Source organism: Abramis brama, assembly GCF_963993115.1.
Source record: "Abramis brama genome assembly, chromosome: 18".
NCBI classification, from domain to species: domain Eukaryota; kingdom Metazoa; phylum Chordata; class Actinopteri; order Cypriniformes; family Leuciscidae; genus Abramis; species Abramis brama.
Window position 1 is genome coordinate 11452357 of NC_139980.1, and position 15774 is coordinate 11468130.

At 37.5% G+C, this 15774-nt stretch overlaps 1 protein-coding gene across 1 annotated transcript in view; it reads right to left on the reverse strand.

The window, feature by feature from the left end:
* Window positions 1-2330: 2330 nt before the first annotated feature.
* nudt14 (nudix (nucleoside diphosphate linked moiety X)-type motif 14) overlaps window positions 2331-15774 on the reverse strand; it is a 32292-nt gene continuing 18848 nt past the window's right edge. The window contains exons 3-5 of the mRNA XM_084091753.1: window positions 13257-13321; window positions 10548-10845; window positions 2331-4695 (exon numbers count right to left, since the gene is read on the reverse strand). Of these exons, the coding sequence (XP_083947879.1) occupies window positions 4446-4695; window positions 10548-10845; window positions 13257-13321 (613 nt within the window). The 3' untranslated portion in view covers window positions 2331-4445. The remainder of the gene's footprint in view (window positions 4696-10547; window positions 10846-13256; window positions 13322-15774) is intronic.

The following is a 15774-nucleotide window of genomic DNA, read 5'->3' on the forward strand; positions in this document are numbered from 1 at the left end:
GATACCAACAATGGATGGAAACGATCTGAGAGGGAGAGGAGGAAGAGGATGAGGACGAGGAAGAGCAAGGTGTGGAGAGTGTTGTCAAAGCTGGATCCGGCACACCAGAGGGGTTTTCCCTTTGACTGGAAGAGATATCATTGGCTGTGATGTGGATAAAATCCTCAGGCTGGACCCAACATGAAGACGTGATGATGAGGCAGAATCAATCTCTCACTGACCTTGATTTTTCAGATGCACAGCTTTTTTGAGTGTACTGTAATGTGCTTTTCATTTAGTTTTTTAGTTAGACCTTTTGCAGTTGGACTACTGCATTTTTACAGCATGAAAGTGCTGAATATACAGACATTCAATACTATACACAATATTCAGTACAATACTATTCTTGCTGTATAGTGTATCCACTACATTTTTCTGTAACCTCATGCTTTGGATATGTGTTCTCAGTGTCTAATGAATGATCTGTAGTGTTTATTGACTGATGTATGATCTGAAATCATTGTCTGATTTTGAGTACAGGTGAAATAGTTTTGAGCCAATTGTTTGATTTTGCCAAAAGAATAAGGGGTTTTGTGAATGTAGTTTGAAGGTTTGGTTTTGTGTTTAATGTTGTGAGAAATGTGTCTTCGCAATTGTGAAAACTGATCCCTTTAAAACCACCCTGAGACACATTGAGCTGAAAACCACTGGAGATTGAGGGGATGATTTTTAGATAATTCAGGAACAAGATGTCTCGTTCAGACTCAGTGAATCATTCAGTTAATGATCACTTCAGTGAATGAAATGGAAACAAATGAGAACTATTCTTTCACCAATGAAACAGCACTAATAGAAATGCACTAAATACAGACAACCATGATTACAGTAAGCTATTCTGTGAGTGACATTAGAAGGCTTACTGAGATAGTATCATTCAACTGCTCATATGATCTCAATATGACTGCCTCCATGATGTGACCCTCTCCATGTAAAATAAAACAGATTTTAGTAAGCATGCACAATAAAATCTTTAAATGTCATTTTGGTGATCAAAGATTTTAAGGGATAAACTATTGACTACAGGGGGACTTTAAATATCATCAAATATATCAACACATATTATTGTGAGATATATAAGTGATAACCTTATTTTAATATGGATTTTATTTAATTAGTCTGTTATAAAGATCCTATTTGAATTACATTACAAGCTATCAACATTTCATCTTTCTTTTTTTAGCCGTATAAAAATCAGCAATTGCACCAAATTCCATATTTTTGCTCAGTTTTGGCCTTTGAATAAAATCCTCCTCCACTACGAGTTCCATATTCTCCTATATCAAATTATCTGAGCCATAAACGCCTAATTTAATGATACTCAACAAAAAATACACACACACACATACTTTAAAAGGCTCAATAAATGGTTCCATTTAAAAAAAAAAATATTTATCTGACTATTATTTAATATGTCAGGCTTTATAGGGGTTAATGATAAAAAAGGACTGACTGCACCTGAAACAAAACTAAGGAAAAAGCTTCATGTAAATTTATCAGAAAGCTAATCCTGTTAGGGTGTGCTATGAAAATAATCATCACGTCTCTACAGCAGTGGCCGGTTCATTACATTAAATGCACAACAAGAAAAGCCAAAAAAGGTTTAGTACAGCGGACAAATGAGCAATTGTTTTGTATTGATAACATATTCAGTCTGCGTACAGTGTACAAGCTCTTTGTGGGTCATCTGAACAAAGCCATCAGTAAATCAAGAAGCATAGAAAAAGTGGCCTTGCCATGTCTTCTCTTCTCCCCTGCCTCACAGATCACACTCATTGTGTGTCTTGTTGTGAGGCGTGCGGTTGCTATAGCAAAGTCGTGGTAGTTGCACTTAGTTACTTAATGCTATTATTTGTGACCCCCTCACCCACCCACCTGTCCCTCCTCCACAATCCCTCACCCCGGACATCCGTCAGTAAGGCTGTGTAATGATTACCAATGTGCCTAAAAAGAGCAGAGACGAAAACAAACATTACCTTGACAACTCAACTCCTCTCAAATCTCTACATAACGAAGAGCGCTCTGACCCCTAGAGAGCTCTGGATGAGAAGCTCTTGACAAATTGTACCTCAGATTGAATGAAAACATCAACGTCATTTGACACATGAAAGCCAGATTGTAAACAAAAGGTGTGGTAACGTGAAAGGAGAGTAACATGAGGGCAAGTGGAGTGGATTTGGCCACTGTTTAAATGTATTATTTATCAGTCATTACAACACTTTACATCTGACTGAGGTTGATTTTGAACAGATACGGACTTGCACTGATTAGATGAAAGTAGAGACTCCATGACCTAAGGCAGGAACCTTTTTATTCATTTAAACTGAATGCAGATCAATGTAATACAGAGTGCACATGCAATATTTCATTTTTGAAATATATATATATATTTTCAAATGTCAAAAGTTACGTATATATATATATATATATATATATATATTACATAATTGAAATATATATATATTCGTTCGAGGTGCCATTCATGAAAACAACCAGTAAACAAATTTTGTGAGATAAAAAAAAAAAGAAAGACAAAAATGATATATAAAGACAAAAGAGCATCTCTCTTGAAATAGTCTGAAAATCAAGCATTAGTAACAGTGGCACGTGACAATAAATCAACAACTTATAACTAAAAAAAAAAAGCCCTATCCTGAGATAAACGTACAAAACACTTATTTTATAAGAGATTAAGAAAATGAGGGGATGATATCTGAGGCATCGTGATAAGAAATAATGCTCCCAAAACAAATGCATAATTCTTAAATGTCTCATTTGCATACTTTAAAAGGAGCGCTCAAAGTTAAAAACACTGTCATTGTGGACCAAATCAATCCTGTTTGTCCTTTCCACAACACTCTTTTTGACTGATTATTTGAACATGGTAACTTGTGAATTAGCACATTGACCATATGTATTGATAAAGTTATAACACTCAATCACAACAGAATATAGACCAAGTACAGTGATAGGACAGAGGAAATGCTTCACAATAAGATCCAATCAGCTGATAATACTGAATTTATTTAACATGGAGGTGATAGTTGTCAAGACAAGAACAAAGAAAGCATTAACAAATGTTTGTGCACTTCAATATCCTTCACAAAATAATTAAGCCAACAAGATATAGGAAAAATGATTGATTGATAGTGAATGCTTTGTGCTTAAGAGAATTTGAACTGAACTAAGAGCAAGAATCTGATTCAGAAAGCTTCAGCTCACCTTAAAACATTTGTAAGTGAAGTTACAAGCAGCCTCTCAAATCTTGGAGGTATCATGGAGAATATTGAGGATATATTGATTATATTCACGCATTTATAGTAATCACCCTATATATTCATACAGTAAACCGCAACAGTAATACAAATGATTTTCAAGTATAGTAATCCATGGACTTTAGAAAGCCAATACTTTTTGTTCCTGTGACTTTAGGAGGTACCAGTCTTCTGACACTATGGTGTTTGAAAATAATTTCTACTTTTTCAGCAGGCAAGCTCATGCACCCCTAATATATTCTATTCCATAAGTTCTGAAAGAAGTCAGAACGTTGTTTCAGTTAAGATTATGATTATGGCAAAGCAGCTTTAAACCTGTAGTACTAGCACTGTACTCATACTTTAGGTTTTTGTAGTAGATATTTCATAAATTCTGTGCAAAAACTCACTTACAATATCAACTTAATGTTAAGCGGCAATAAAAAACACCTCAGTATTTTTCAGCATTGTCACTAACCCTGAATTTCCCAAAGTCAGCTTTGGACCTGAGATATATGCAAGAGCGTAATTGTTTTTCTGTCAATGATTGTTTTCAAGAACTGTCTCATTTGGGTAGCTGCCTGTGTTGTTTACATATAATTCACATTAATTATTGTGATTATTTACTTGCTTATTTATTTCAAAAATTAGTGTTGTTATTCTAAACAGCAAAATTGGAATATGGCTATATACGGTCCCTTTCTGACCACATTGTACAGCTTCAATTGCGAATGATCCAGGTCTGATGTTCTCTCTCTGATGGTATCAACACGGTCTTTCAGATCTGTCCTTCTCTAATAAGAGTGGAAAAGATCACCATTACAAAGTCTTTAAGGGCTGTGGTGTGATTTCAAATGGCTGGCTGAAATTCCTGACATGTTAAAAACAAAGCATTCGGTTACACAAAACAAACTCTCAATGAACCTCTTCAGTTCTAAGGTTAACCGATTGGGATGTTTCAGCTCCCCGTGGAAAGCTGATAGCACAAAAGTGCTGCTTCAGTTTGAAATAATACAATAGCTAGAACCACAACAAACAGATAAAAGTGTAAGAAATACCCGAAAAAAAAATTAACAGTTAGTGACCATTTTGATTACTACGTATAAAAATGTATGTAATGACTTGTATTTCAGAGGATGGCTTGGAACTGTTACGTTACACATTGGTGGAGATCTTATACTTCGGTGACATGTTGCTGTGGAACCAGATGAAGCTGAAAATGACACCCATTGTTTTCGGGATGCTCTCATCAAAGGCGAAGGTCATGGCTTCGTGCAGGGGCACTTTGACCACCTCGATCAATTCGCCCTCTTGGGGTTTTCCTCCTCCCTCTCCGACGCAAATCTCATCGGACACCTCTGCGTAGAACATAGTCTGCTTCGATCCAGTCACTCCGACTCCTGACCTGTGGGGGAGGAAAGCACAAGGGACTCAAAAAGAGCAATCCGAGAACACTTCAGTTTTCCTTCAAAAGGCACTGCAGCTATAAACTATGAATGCCTGATTTAAAGGGATAGCTCACTAAAAATTAAAATCCTGTCATCATTTACACACCCTCAAGTTGTTCCAAGCCAGTATGAATTTCTTTCTTCTGCTGAACACAAAAGAAGATATTTTGAAGAATATGGTTTACCAAACAGTTGATGGACCCCATTGAAAAAATGGAAGTCAGTGGGGTACATCAACTGTTTGGTTTCCAGCATTCTTCAAAATATCTTCTTTTGTGTTCAACAGAAGAAAGAAACTCATAAAGGGTTGGAACATCTTGAGGGTGAGTAAATGATGACAGAATTTACATTTTTGGGTGAACTATCCCTTTAAGCTAAAGAAGCCACATGTTGACTAAATCAATGCTAATGCTAAATGCTGATGGCCCATGTGTTGTGATTCCTCCTTGGTAATCCCATATGTGTATTCTTTATTCTTCCACGGTATCCCTGTCTTTCCGTGGGCAGATTTGCTCTGCCCATGTCTCAGCGTCTGAAATAGTTCCATCCCAGTCTAGGGCCCAGTCCCAAATGGCACACTTCATATGCACTTTCGGTCTTGTGGACTTACAATGGCTGCCGCGTGTTCGTTAAGTACGTGAGACCATAGGGTGTCCCATTTGTCATTTTAGGCCTCAGAAGGGTGCTCACGAGCACCCCCTTTGCGGTCGATATGCACCCTCGATGCGCACTTTTGCCGAGCCCCGCAGCAGACTTCTTCCCGACAGTCAAAGCGGCATTAAGTCACGAAAGTGCGGACTCGTAGGAAGACCACGAGTGCTTAGGGTGCCATTTGGGACAGGGCCTAGGTAGGACCTACCGCAGAAGCCATTCCATACGTACACTTATTGTTAGATTTTATTCCTTATTTTAAGCGTGGACAAACAGCGTAGTAAATTCTTTACATAATTTAAGGTAAAGAAGTAAAATTTTTGCTAAAATAAAGGTTACATTCTGTACCAGTGTCGACACATTTAACTCCGGATTTGAGATGATATTGAAATGTAATCTTGGCAAACAGCTTTATAAATGGTCTTTCCACATTCAGGTACCTGAATGCTTATTACCAACTTGACCAGGGGTCTTACCAAGATGGCAGTCAAGTGAACTGGCTGCCATTAAATGAGCAAAAATAAATTATGCTACATGAAAATAATTACCATCTATTCAAAGGACGATTCTGAAACCCATTAGGGATGTATGGATGAGGAGACATCCACCATTCAAGCCGCACTTGTTGAAATTGCTATTGTACAATGAGGACTAGGCATGGGCAAAGGGGGTCTACTGCGAGGACCTGAAGGCATGAAGCAAGACCTCTCATACCTTAATAGACAGCAATCCGGTAAGCGCCACTGTGGCTGAGGCGTAACCTCACTTGAGACTCCGTCATGGAGACATCACCATGGAGATCTCCCTAACACCATGAGAGTATTACAGAGATGTGAAGCTTCCAAAAGCCCCTTCTTTTCTTAGTATTTCGTAGAAACAGAATTTTTGAAATGAGCTTATGAAATATGGAAGAAAATTACAAGGCCGTGATGCTTGCGTACCATCGAACTGATGGATGATGGCCCGAGGAGGTAAAAATGGAACAAGCCCCAGCAATCACTTTCTAGGATGAGTTTAAACTAACCACAATGAGTGCGTTGCAAAACATAACTCTACATCTGAGAGGACCGATTTCATGAGAATCTCCAAGACACTGTGTCTGTAACCAATGAAAAATGCTGACATCCACTCCTCAAAGAATGAAGACAAGATGTGACAAATTAACTATTCTGAAGCCCTCCGCATGGGGCATTTATGGGCCTGGAAGATATCGTTTGCTAATAAATCTTTGGACGATTCCAGTTTCATAATGGTTTCAACACAAAAGAGAGAATACAGTTCCTTCCTCTCTTTAGGAGAAAGTTAGTTAGGCTATACAAATGTCATTTTAACTTTACTATGCTGATGGTCAAGAATGTTCATTTTGCAAATTGTAAATGCAAAGCAAATTACTCATGTTCCTTCTGTACTGCAAAACAAATAACTTGGTTTGAACTTTCTATTCATCAAAGATTCCGAAAAAATGTATCAATTTCCACAAAAACATTGTGCAGCACAACTGTTTTCAACAATGACAATAATAAGAAATGTGTGAAATCATCATATTATAATGATTTATGAAGGATCATGTGACATTTAAAAAACATATTAACAAAAGAAAATGGCTATTTTAAATTCCAATGACATTTCACAATATTAGTTTTCAAATAAATGCAGCCTTAGTTAGCATAAGAAACGTAAAAAATATTATAGACCCCAAATGGTAGCGTATATTTAAATAAATATAGGCCTATGCAAATAAGGATAAATACTGACCTATGTGCAGTGACATCAGAGCTAAGACTACCATTCAATTTGGGACATGATTTCGTCTCAAGTCAGCCACTGGTTTGATGATCTAAGAGGCCTGTCAGATTGAGCCTAGAAAGGTACTAAGAGAAGCAAAATATTATCCAGTCAGGGTATATATATCAGGATAGAAAGTGACAATGAGTTTAAGAATAGTATTATAATGATGAAAAAAATGTCAGAGGAGGACAAAAATTTTAATTTATTGAAAATTAGTGCCGTGATCTAGAGGTTAATGTAAATGCATATATGGACAATGCGTCATTTCCTCATCCACTTTCCCACATTTCTTGTTCCCTCTGGTTTCTAATTATGTGGAAAAAGAAAAAAGTGTAACAATTCATTGTGTAACAAATTTTCACTGAGTAATCAAACGGAAATAGGTCATCCACTCTCTGCATTCCTTCATGTCCCTAAATATGTCCATAAACACAGCAGGTGCAGCAGGTGTTTATGATGGTGTGGTGCAGTCAGCAGGTGCGTCCAAACTGTGTCTGTGCGTTCATTTGAGAGGAGGATGCTTTGTGACTCCATGTGATATTTTAGCAAATCAGAGATGGCTGTGGCACAGGTCACAAACAGCAACATGCAGATGTTGCAGGCTCACACACACAGGTGGTGTGACTCTGGCAGGTGCGAGGCGGCAGGGGTTTACGACAGTCTCCTCAATGAAGACTGATAAGAGCATAATGCAGCACTGTTTCATCTTTCTTTACAGATGAGATTGGGACATAATTAACCCCTGAATACTTTATCTGAGGTTCTTTCCTCTGGGGGTTTACCAGCCAATGATCAAGATGAAGGTTAAATATTAAATTGGGAAACAAGATAAAAATGTATGTCAGTCATGCCAAAGTGCATATTAGCAGACATGTATACATTCCTCTCTCACACTCTCTTATGCTCAACAGGCCCCGTTTACACCTGGTATTAAGATGCGTTTTGGTTGATTGGGTCACAAGTGGACGATGCTAAATAAAGGTGTAAATGGGGTCTAAAACGTTTTGAGTTTGACTACTTCCAGAGGTAGTCGAATACGCATTTCGACCGTATTGCTTTCGTAGTGTAAACACTCATGTGGTTGAATGCATTCGAACAGCAACAAAAGAGCCTACTCTCTGCCTACTTACCTAATGCCTAAACATTATGGGAAGTGCGCTAGCCAGAAGGGATTTAAACTTTGTTTGCAGAAGACCCAAGTTTGGTTTGAAGAAAAAAACATACCAAGCTCAATGTTCTCTCACCATTCCTGATTTCAAATACACACTCACAGCGTTCGGCGTGGTCTTGCAGCTGTCAGAGCAGAAACGATTCAACGAAAGCTGCTGCTCTCTGTGTTTTTTTCCCTGTCGTCTCCGGGCACGTTCATATGTAAATTGCGTGAGCTTATTTTGTCCATTAGATCAAAAGATTTGAAAAAACCCATACATTTACCCACCCATAGACCCCTCAAAGAAATCAGGACAGAAATGGTTAAAAGTGGACAAAAGAGACGGGTTAATACACCAGGTGTAAACGGGTATATGTCTGCTTCGTCTACGTGTGATCCGATCGACCGATCTTACTGCCAGGTGTCAATAGGTCCACATTGGCTGCATTTATCAGATAAAAAAAAAAATACAGTAAAAATAGTAATATTGTAAAATATTATAACAATTTAAAATAACTTTTAGTTTTTAATACATTTTAAAATGTAATTTATTCCTGTGATGACAAAGCTGAATATTCAGCAGCCATTACTTCAGTCTATAGTGTCTCATGATCCTATCATTCTAATATGCTGAGAATAGGACGTTCAAAACAACTGCATTCATTTGAAACAGAAATCTTCTGTAAAATTATAATTGTCTTTATTGTCACTTTTGATCAAATTATTGTGTCCTTGCTGAATGAAAGTATTAATCTCTTTCATAAAAATCTTACTGATAGTAATAGTATGAAAGTAGTATATACATACACATATACAGTGTATATACACAGTGTATATATACATAATTAGGGGTGTATCGGTACACAGAAGTCACAGTTTGGTACATACCTCAGTTTTGGGGTCACGGTTCAATACGAGTTCGGTACAACAGGAAAAACCAACAAATCCCCAATGCTAGGTTTCTTTTTATTTATTTTGAACAGACAGTAATGCAAATTACAGTTTGTTCCACCTTGTGGCATTTAGTCCCCCCTGAGGTAGTTGATACAGTTCAGACTCCTTTAGTGTATTTAGCACTAAGCAGTAAACAGAATGCACTCTTGCATAAGCATCTCTTGTGTTATAGAAGTACAAAATAAATTGAATAAAAAAAATAAAACTTGTGCAGAGATTAGTTTTTGCACTCCTGTAGCCTACATCCGGTGATTGGTACACCTGGATTATGTCATCTGCCCACTAACCCCCTCATTATAGCAGTGTAAACAACTTAAAATACTCCATCATTTATGGTAATACAGATGAAAGTTACTGTAAAGGGTCTATTTTTATTTGTGTAGAACTCACAATAAAAACAAAACATTGTGCTTTTGTAAAATAAAGAAAAGAAATAGGATGCTGCTTTTTTCTGTCCCAGTTTCCTTTCCGTTAAGTTAGTAGAGCGCATACGAAAAATGTATCGATATTCCGCATATAGGCTACTAGAAAGCTCTTGCGTGCCATCTGAACTCTTGTTTTGGGTTAGTGCATAGATCGCCTCTCCTTCTTCTGTTCTTTTTCCTGTTGTGGCAGTTTCAAACAGAGTTGCATTACCGCACGTGCACCCTTCTGGATTGTAGTGTGGATCGCCTGTGACTGACTGTATTCGTCGTCAGACTGAATGCACAACGAACCGTGATGTCCGTACTGTAACGGTTTGGGACGATACTTATATATATATATATAAGACAAATAAACATCGATAGGGTGATCAGGCTGACTGCAGAATGCTGTGATTGACCAATCAGAAGTATTCCAGAGAGACATCTAATAAAGAAAGTAAATAAGCCTGAATAAACCTCACGACTTGTTTCATTATCAGTGTATCACTTACGAGGCTGCTTGTGTTATTATTAGCCACTTTCACACTTGAAAGCTGCTAAATTTCCAGATTTACTTTCCCACATCCATTATTAGCACAAGCAGCAGCTTCATTGACATCAGTATTTTAAACTCATTGACATCACCAAAATATTTTACATCTGACACCATTTACAAGAAATAACCTTTAACAATAAACCTATTGAAATTTAATGTGATGACATTTCTCATCACATTGTTGCTGCTAATAGAGTTTGATCTGCATCACATGGGCCTACAAGTAAATGCTTTGGAGTGATTGCTTTCTAACTTACGAATTAGCCAGAATATCAGAAATGTTACTTATTTTAGATGGGTTCTCACCTGTATGACGTGATCTTTCTCAGTTTAGTGACTGGCACATCATATCCGCACTCTTCCAGCACTTCCTGCCTGGCAATCTCCTCTAGAGAAAGGTTGGGTTTGTCCACCAAGCCTGCGCAAAGCTCGTAGGTCACACCAGCCGAAGCTGGAGGTTGGTGGCTTGATGTCTCTTCGCTGGAGTCCCCTGCTTGGTTCTCTTCAGGGACTTTAACTTCTGTTGGTGCGGGTTCCGCTGACTCTTCCTCCGCAGGCTGCAGGGGCTTAGGTTTGCTCCGCTCCCATTCGTTCATGTATACAGCTGTGGAGAAGTAAGACGTGTCACTCATCGTTCAAGAGTGCTTTTAAACACAAAGAGAGATGAGGAAACATCTGAGTACACAACCACTTTGATTGATGAGATCTCAAATATAGTGTTTTAGAGCATGTAGGCACAAGTGTGTGTGTGAGAACAAGAATCTTAAAAAACAACATTGTATTCACATTGGTTTCATACGGTTTTAAAAACTTTAAGACAAGCTTAAATTCGATGACTAAGAATGTTTTTTGGTGTAACTGTCACCTAATAATAAAAACATAATATACTAAAATCATAAATGCATCAATCATTATTTATTTATTTAAAACATTGTGTTTTTTGGTGAGTCAAAAAAACCATCAAACTTTTGTGAGTTTTGGCCGTTCATTTACACGACAACAGTGTTTGGGGGGCCTGAAAATGCAAAATTTTGAAATCTGGTTTCAAACATGAACTTGTGAAAATGGTGGCATCATGCGCATGCATATTACACGTTCAGTCTATAGGCGTGTAATGTTTCTTTACAAAGTGACATCGCCAACTACTGGCCTGGCATAAATAATACAGCGTTTTTGCGGATCCATGTGAACGGGGATCGTTTTGACAACATTGTTGTCTGTACGCAAAAAAAACACAAAGGAAAACCTTTCCGCTTTTAGTACATAATTGGCATGTAAACGTGCCTTCAGACAACCTTAATTTGTCAAAAAATGGAAATTATATCTATGGAAATTATATAATATTTTAACAGACTTATTGACCTAGTAATAATAGAGATTTTTGCCCAACCAGTTTATTTTCGTAACAATGATAAACTACTATCATATTTAAAATGAGATCTTTTTATACATTTTGTCTTTAACTTAATTTTTGTAAAAAAAAAAAAAAAATGCAATTTTGTTGTGCTTCTTGTAAATTTTATCAATTGTATTAAAATGTCTATATAGTTTTTATTAAGTTTTAGTTTTTAGTTTATTTAGTTTGTTCTTCAACAAACTAAACAAAATGAGAAGTTGCATTAGCAAGCTTAAGTTTTTTATATTTTATTTTATTTCAGTTAATGTTTGTCTCATTTCAAGTAATGAACTTTTTATATGGTTTTAGTTTTACTTAACAACTGTGCCCAACTCATGGTTCACCACACATGGGTTTGAACCTACAACCTTACAGATATCTTTACCCAGATCTTTAACTACTACGCCCATCAGACGAATGTACTGTACATATGGGACTAACTGAGAGCTCAATTCAAGAACAGCCATCCTTGAGAAGACTTGTTCTTATGTTTCCCTGCACAAGGCCTGCCTTTTCATTTGAAGCATTGTTTGAAGACTACAGAAAAGAAAAAAAAAACTGTAGAAAGACGTCTCTCTTTCAATGCAAGGCTTTCCTTCCATTCTGAGAAACAGGGCGCCGTCCCTGGCGAGCATGTATAGAACAATAGTGTAACAGTGTAGCGCAGGGCCAAAGCTTCATTGAGAGCACTGAAAAATGCTCTGTTTGCACGACCACCATCGACATGAAAAATGTCCCATTATGAGAACACTGCAATAGGTTTATATGTGGCTTATTCCTTTGTGTGCTACACATTTCAGAGAAATTACCTGATGGATGTGGGAAGGTTCTAAACGGTCTTAGAAGAAAAAAATCTTATTTTTTCCAAGTCTATCATCCATGTTATGTTCAAGCAAACATTTCTCTCTAACAGCAGTTATAAAATGGCACCTGATATCTGTTGCATATCAGATGTTTTTTTTAAAAGGTTAACTCTTACAAAACATTTCCTCGTCTCTTTCAGGTAGAGATAACAGAGGGATCAGGGTGTAGTACAACACTGTAATGAGATACAGTCTAAATTAAGTAGGCCTATGTGTGAGAGCATTTGCATGCAGTATGTCGAGGTGTTGTTCTGCTGTGAAATCATGCTACAAAATCAAAGTTTATCATTTAAGAATTGGTTTTAGGGAAGTTTTGAATGTATCTGGCCCACATAGGCGCCTAGGTGGTGTAGGATATGGGGACAAGAGAACAAGAACCATTAGTTTAGGTGTGACAAGCCTCACATAGATGCTTTATGGATCAGAATCCCTTTCAGAATCCTGAAAGGGATTCTGATCCTGATCCTGGAACAACATTCCAATTAACCAAACAGATTTGAGGGGCAAGTTTACAGTTTGTGAAGTTTATAGGCTTACAAGAAGGGTTAGGTGCTTCTACAACAGTGTTATTCAGCCATTTCAGAATTTCAGAATTTTACACAACCCTGATCTACAGTAATTGAAAAATACCTTACAGCCTTCCAAAGATCTCATGGACGTAGAAAAATCCTACATTCGTTAAATAGGTGTGAAGAAAACAAGATCTAAAATCAGTCAAAATCAAAGATTCAAGCATGGAAAACTGCAGGGCGTTACCTGGGCGGAACTGCTTGACCAGGATAAAACAGTGTGAGGTGGTGTTGAAAATCAGCACAGAGACACTGGAGAGAGGAAAGAAAAGGAAGAGGAATGAATTTAGAAGCCAAGTTGTCACTTGGAGAAGCGGTTCCACATGGAGCAGTACTCAACAATGGATATCTTCCCTTCTCGTTAATGCATCCTGTCCTGCAAGAGCAACAACAAACACGACTGATCCAAAAAAAAACTTGGGTAGGCTTAGAGTAGTGATAGAGTAAGTGAACATGAGCATGTGTGTGAAAGAGAGAGGCACATGGACACCCTTGCTCCATCAAGCCCCAACAAATCACCCAGGATTAACACCTTGGATGTGGTCTTGGCTTTTCACTTTATCTCGGTTTGAGACTGAACATAATGCCCTAAGAAGAAGAGAATAAATCCCTGCGTCTTAAGGATCTCTGTATAATAGGATTTATCCACTGAAGCATACTGGGATAGCCAGGCCTCAGTAGACTAGCTAATAGCTCAGCGTGGCAGGAGGTCAGAGGACAGAGTGTCTCTGTACAGCACTTTCACACTTATACAAGCAACATCCTTCCCCAACTCTCCAACCAGGACAACACATACCTGACAAAAAAAACTGATCCGGAGATCCAAGCGAAAAATATTTCATTACCAAATACATCAAACAATATGTACACACTGTTGCTCCCAAACACACCCAAGTATGTGTTTACATGTGCTGTTATAATTGAGCTACAGCGTTATTAACGTAGTTGAGCCTGCCTTCATCTGCCTTATGCATAATCAAATATTTAATTATTAAACACAACTTGTGTGTCTTTTGAACCATGCACACAACATTGAGACCATTAACGCATATACATGCATCATATTATCTAGATCTGTTAGCCCAACTTCACAAATGCCATGCTGGCACACCCTGAGCTGGACTAGACAAACCATTGCTATAGACTGAAAATGTATTTAGTCAAATAGCTGTATTAATTTAATTTCTAAAGACTGATGTTAATAGCAGGTGTAAACAGGGACATTAAAAGAAATGTTGGAAAATTTTGCGGCAAACAAAACAAGTTTTTTTGTTGGTCAATGTGGCAAATGTGTGGCCAACTTTTTCACATTTTTAAACACTTGGATTCCTACTGAAATGACTGGGAAATTCGTCAAACAACGATAAATGTGACCACACTTTCAGAGTGCAAGATTTGCCAATTTTTACAGATCAGCTCCTTATCTGCTATAATAATATGTTGTATTAACGTGATTGTTTCGATGGAAAAGGAGAGCGAGACGGCTCTTTGAGTAGAGAAAGCGGATATGTCCGTAGAGGCAGGAAGCCCTGCCCAGCCTTTCCCATGGTGAATGCTTGCCAGATATTACCCACACAGCCTGAATGCAAACCTACACACACACACACACACACACACACACACACACACACTCCTGAACCTTACCTACCAGTATTTGTTCTCTACTCAAACAATTTTTATAACATGGCCACACGCAAAATTAAAAGGAGCACAATAGCAGTACTATTTTGGTTATCAAATTATATATATATATATATATATATATATATATATATATATATATATATATATATATATATATATAATTTTTTTTTTTTTTAAATGATCGATTATGGATATTTAATTGTTCATGCTCATTTCCCATATTTTTTATTTTTAGATTTAAATTTTAGCTTTGCTGCTTACAGTATGTAAAAACATGAATAATTTTAGTGATGCACAAAAATTTCGGCAACTAGAAATATTCTGGCAAAATAGAAAAAAAAGAAGAAAAAAAAGAAAAACAAACCTGTTACCATTTAGAGCATGTCAGCCGTGTGGACGCACTTCACTGACACCAAAAATGATGCTAGAGAAGGAATGTGAAAAATTTGTTTGTTCTAATCTGTTGACGTAGTGTAAACAGTGCAACGCTTCTGGGTTCTACGTCAGAACGTCGGCTCACTATTGGCCGACGCTGGTCATGTGTGTGATGCGTGTGATGCTGGCCAATAATGAGCTGAAGTTCTGACGTAGAACCCAGAAGCGTTGCACTGTTCACACTACGTCAGCAGCGTAGGAGAATGACGTGGAAGAGAAGAGATTGTTGAATGAAGTCGTTATTTTAGGTTTTTTTGCGGACAAGTATTCTCGTCGCTTCATAATATTAAGTTTGAACCACTGTAGTTACATGGACTATTTTAACAATGTCTTTACTACCTTTCTGGGCCTTGAAAGTTGCAATGACGTTGTGGTCAATGGAGGGACAGAAAGCTCTCAGATTTCATAAAAAATGTCTTCAGTTGTGTTCCGAAGATGAACAAAGTATTACGGGTTTGGAACGACATGAGGGTGAGTAATTAATGAAATAATTTACATTTTTGGGTGAACTAACCATACAAGAGCGCCTTCTGCTTTTATACTCTCATCTATTCCATCAGGAGGAAGTAGCTTTTGAGGCACACACCTGATGTCAGTTAGGCTCCTCCTTTTTTCTTCACTGATGA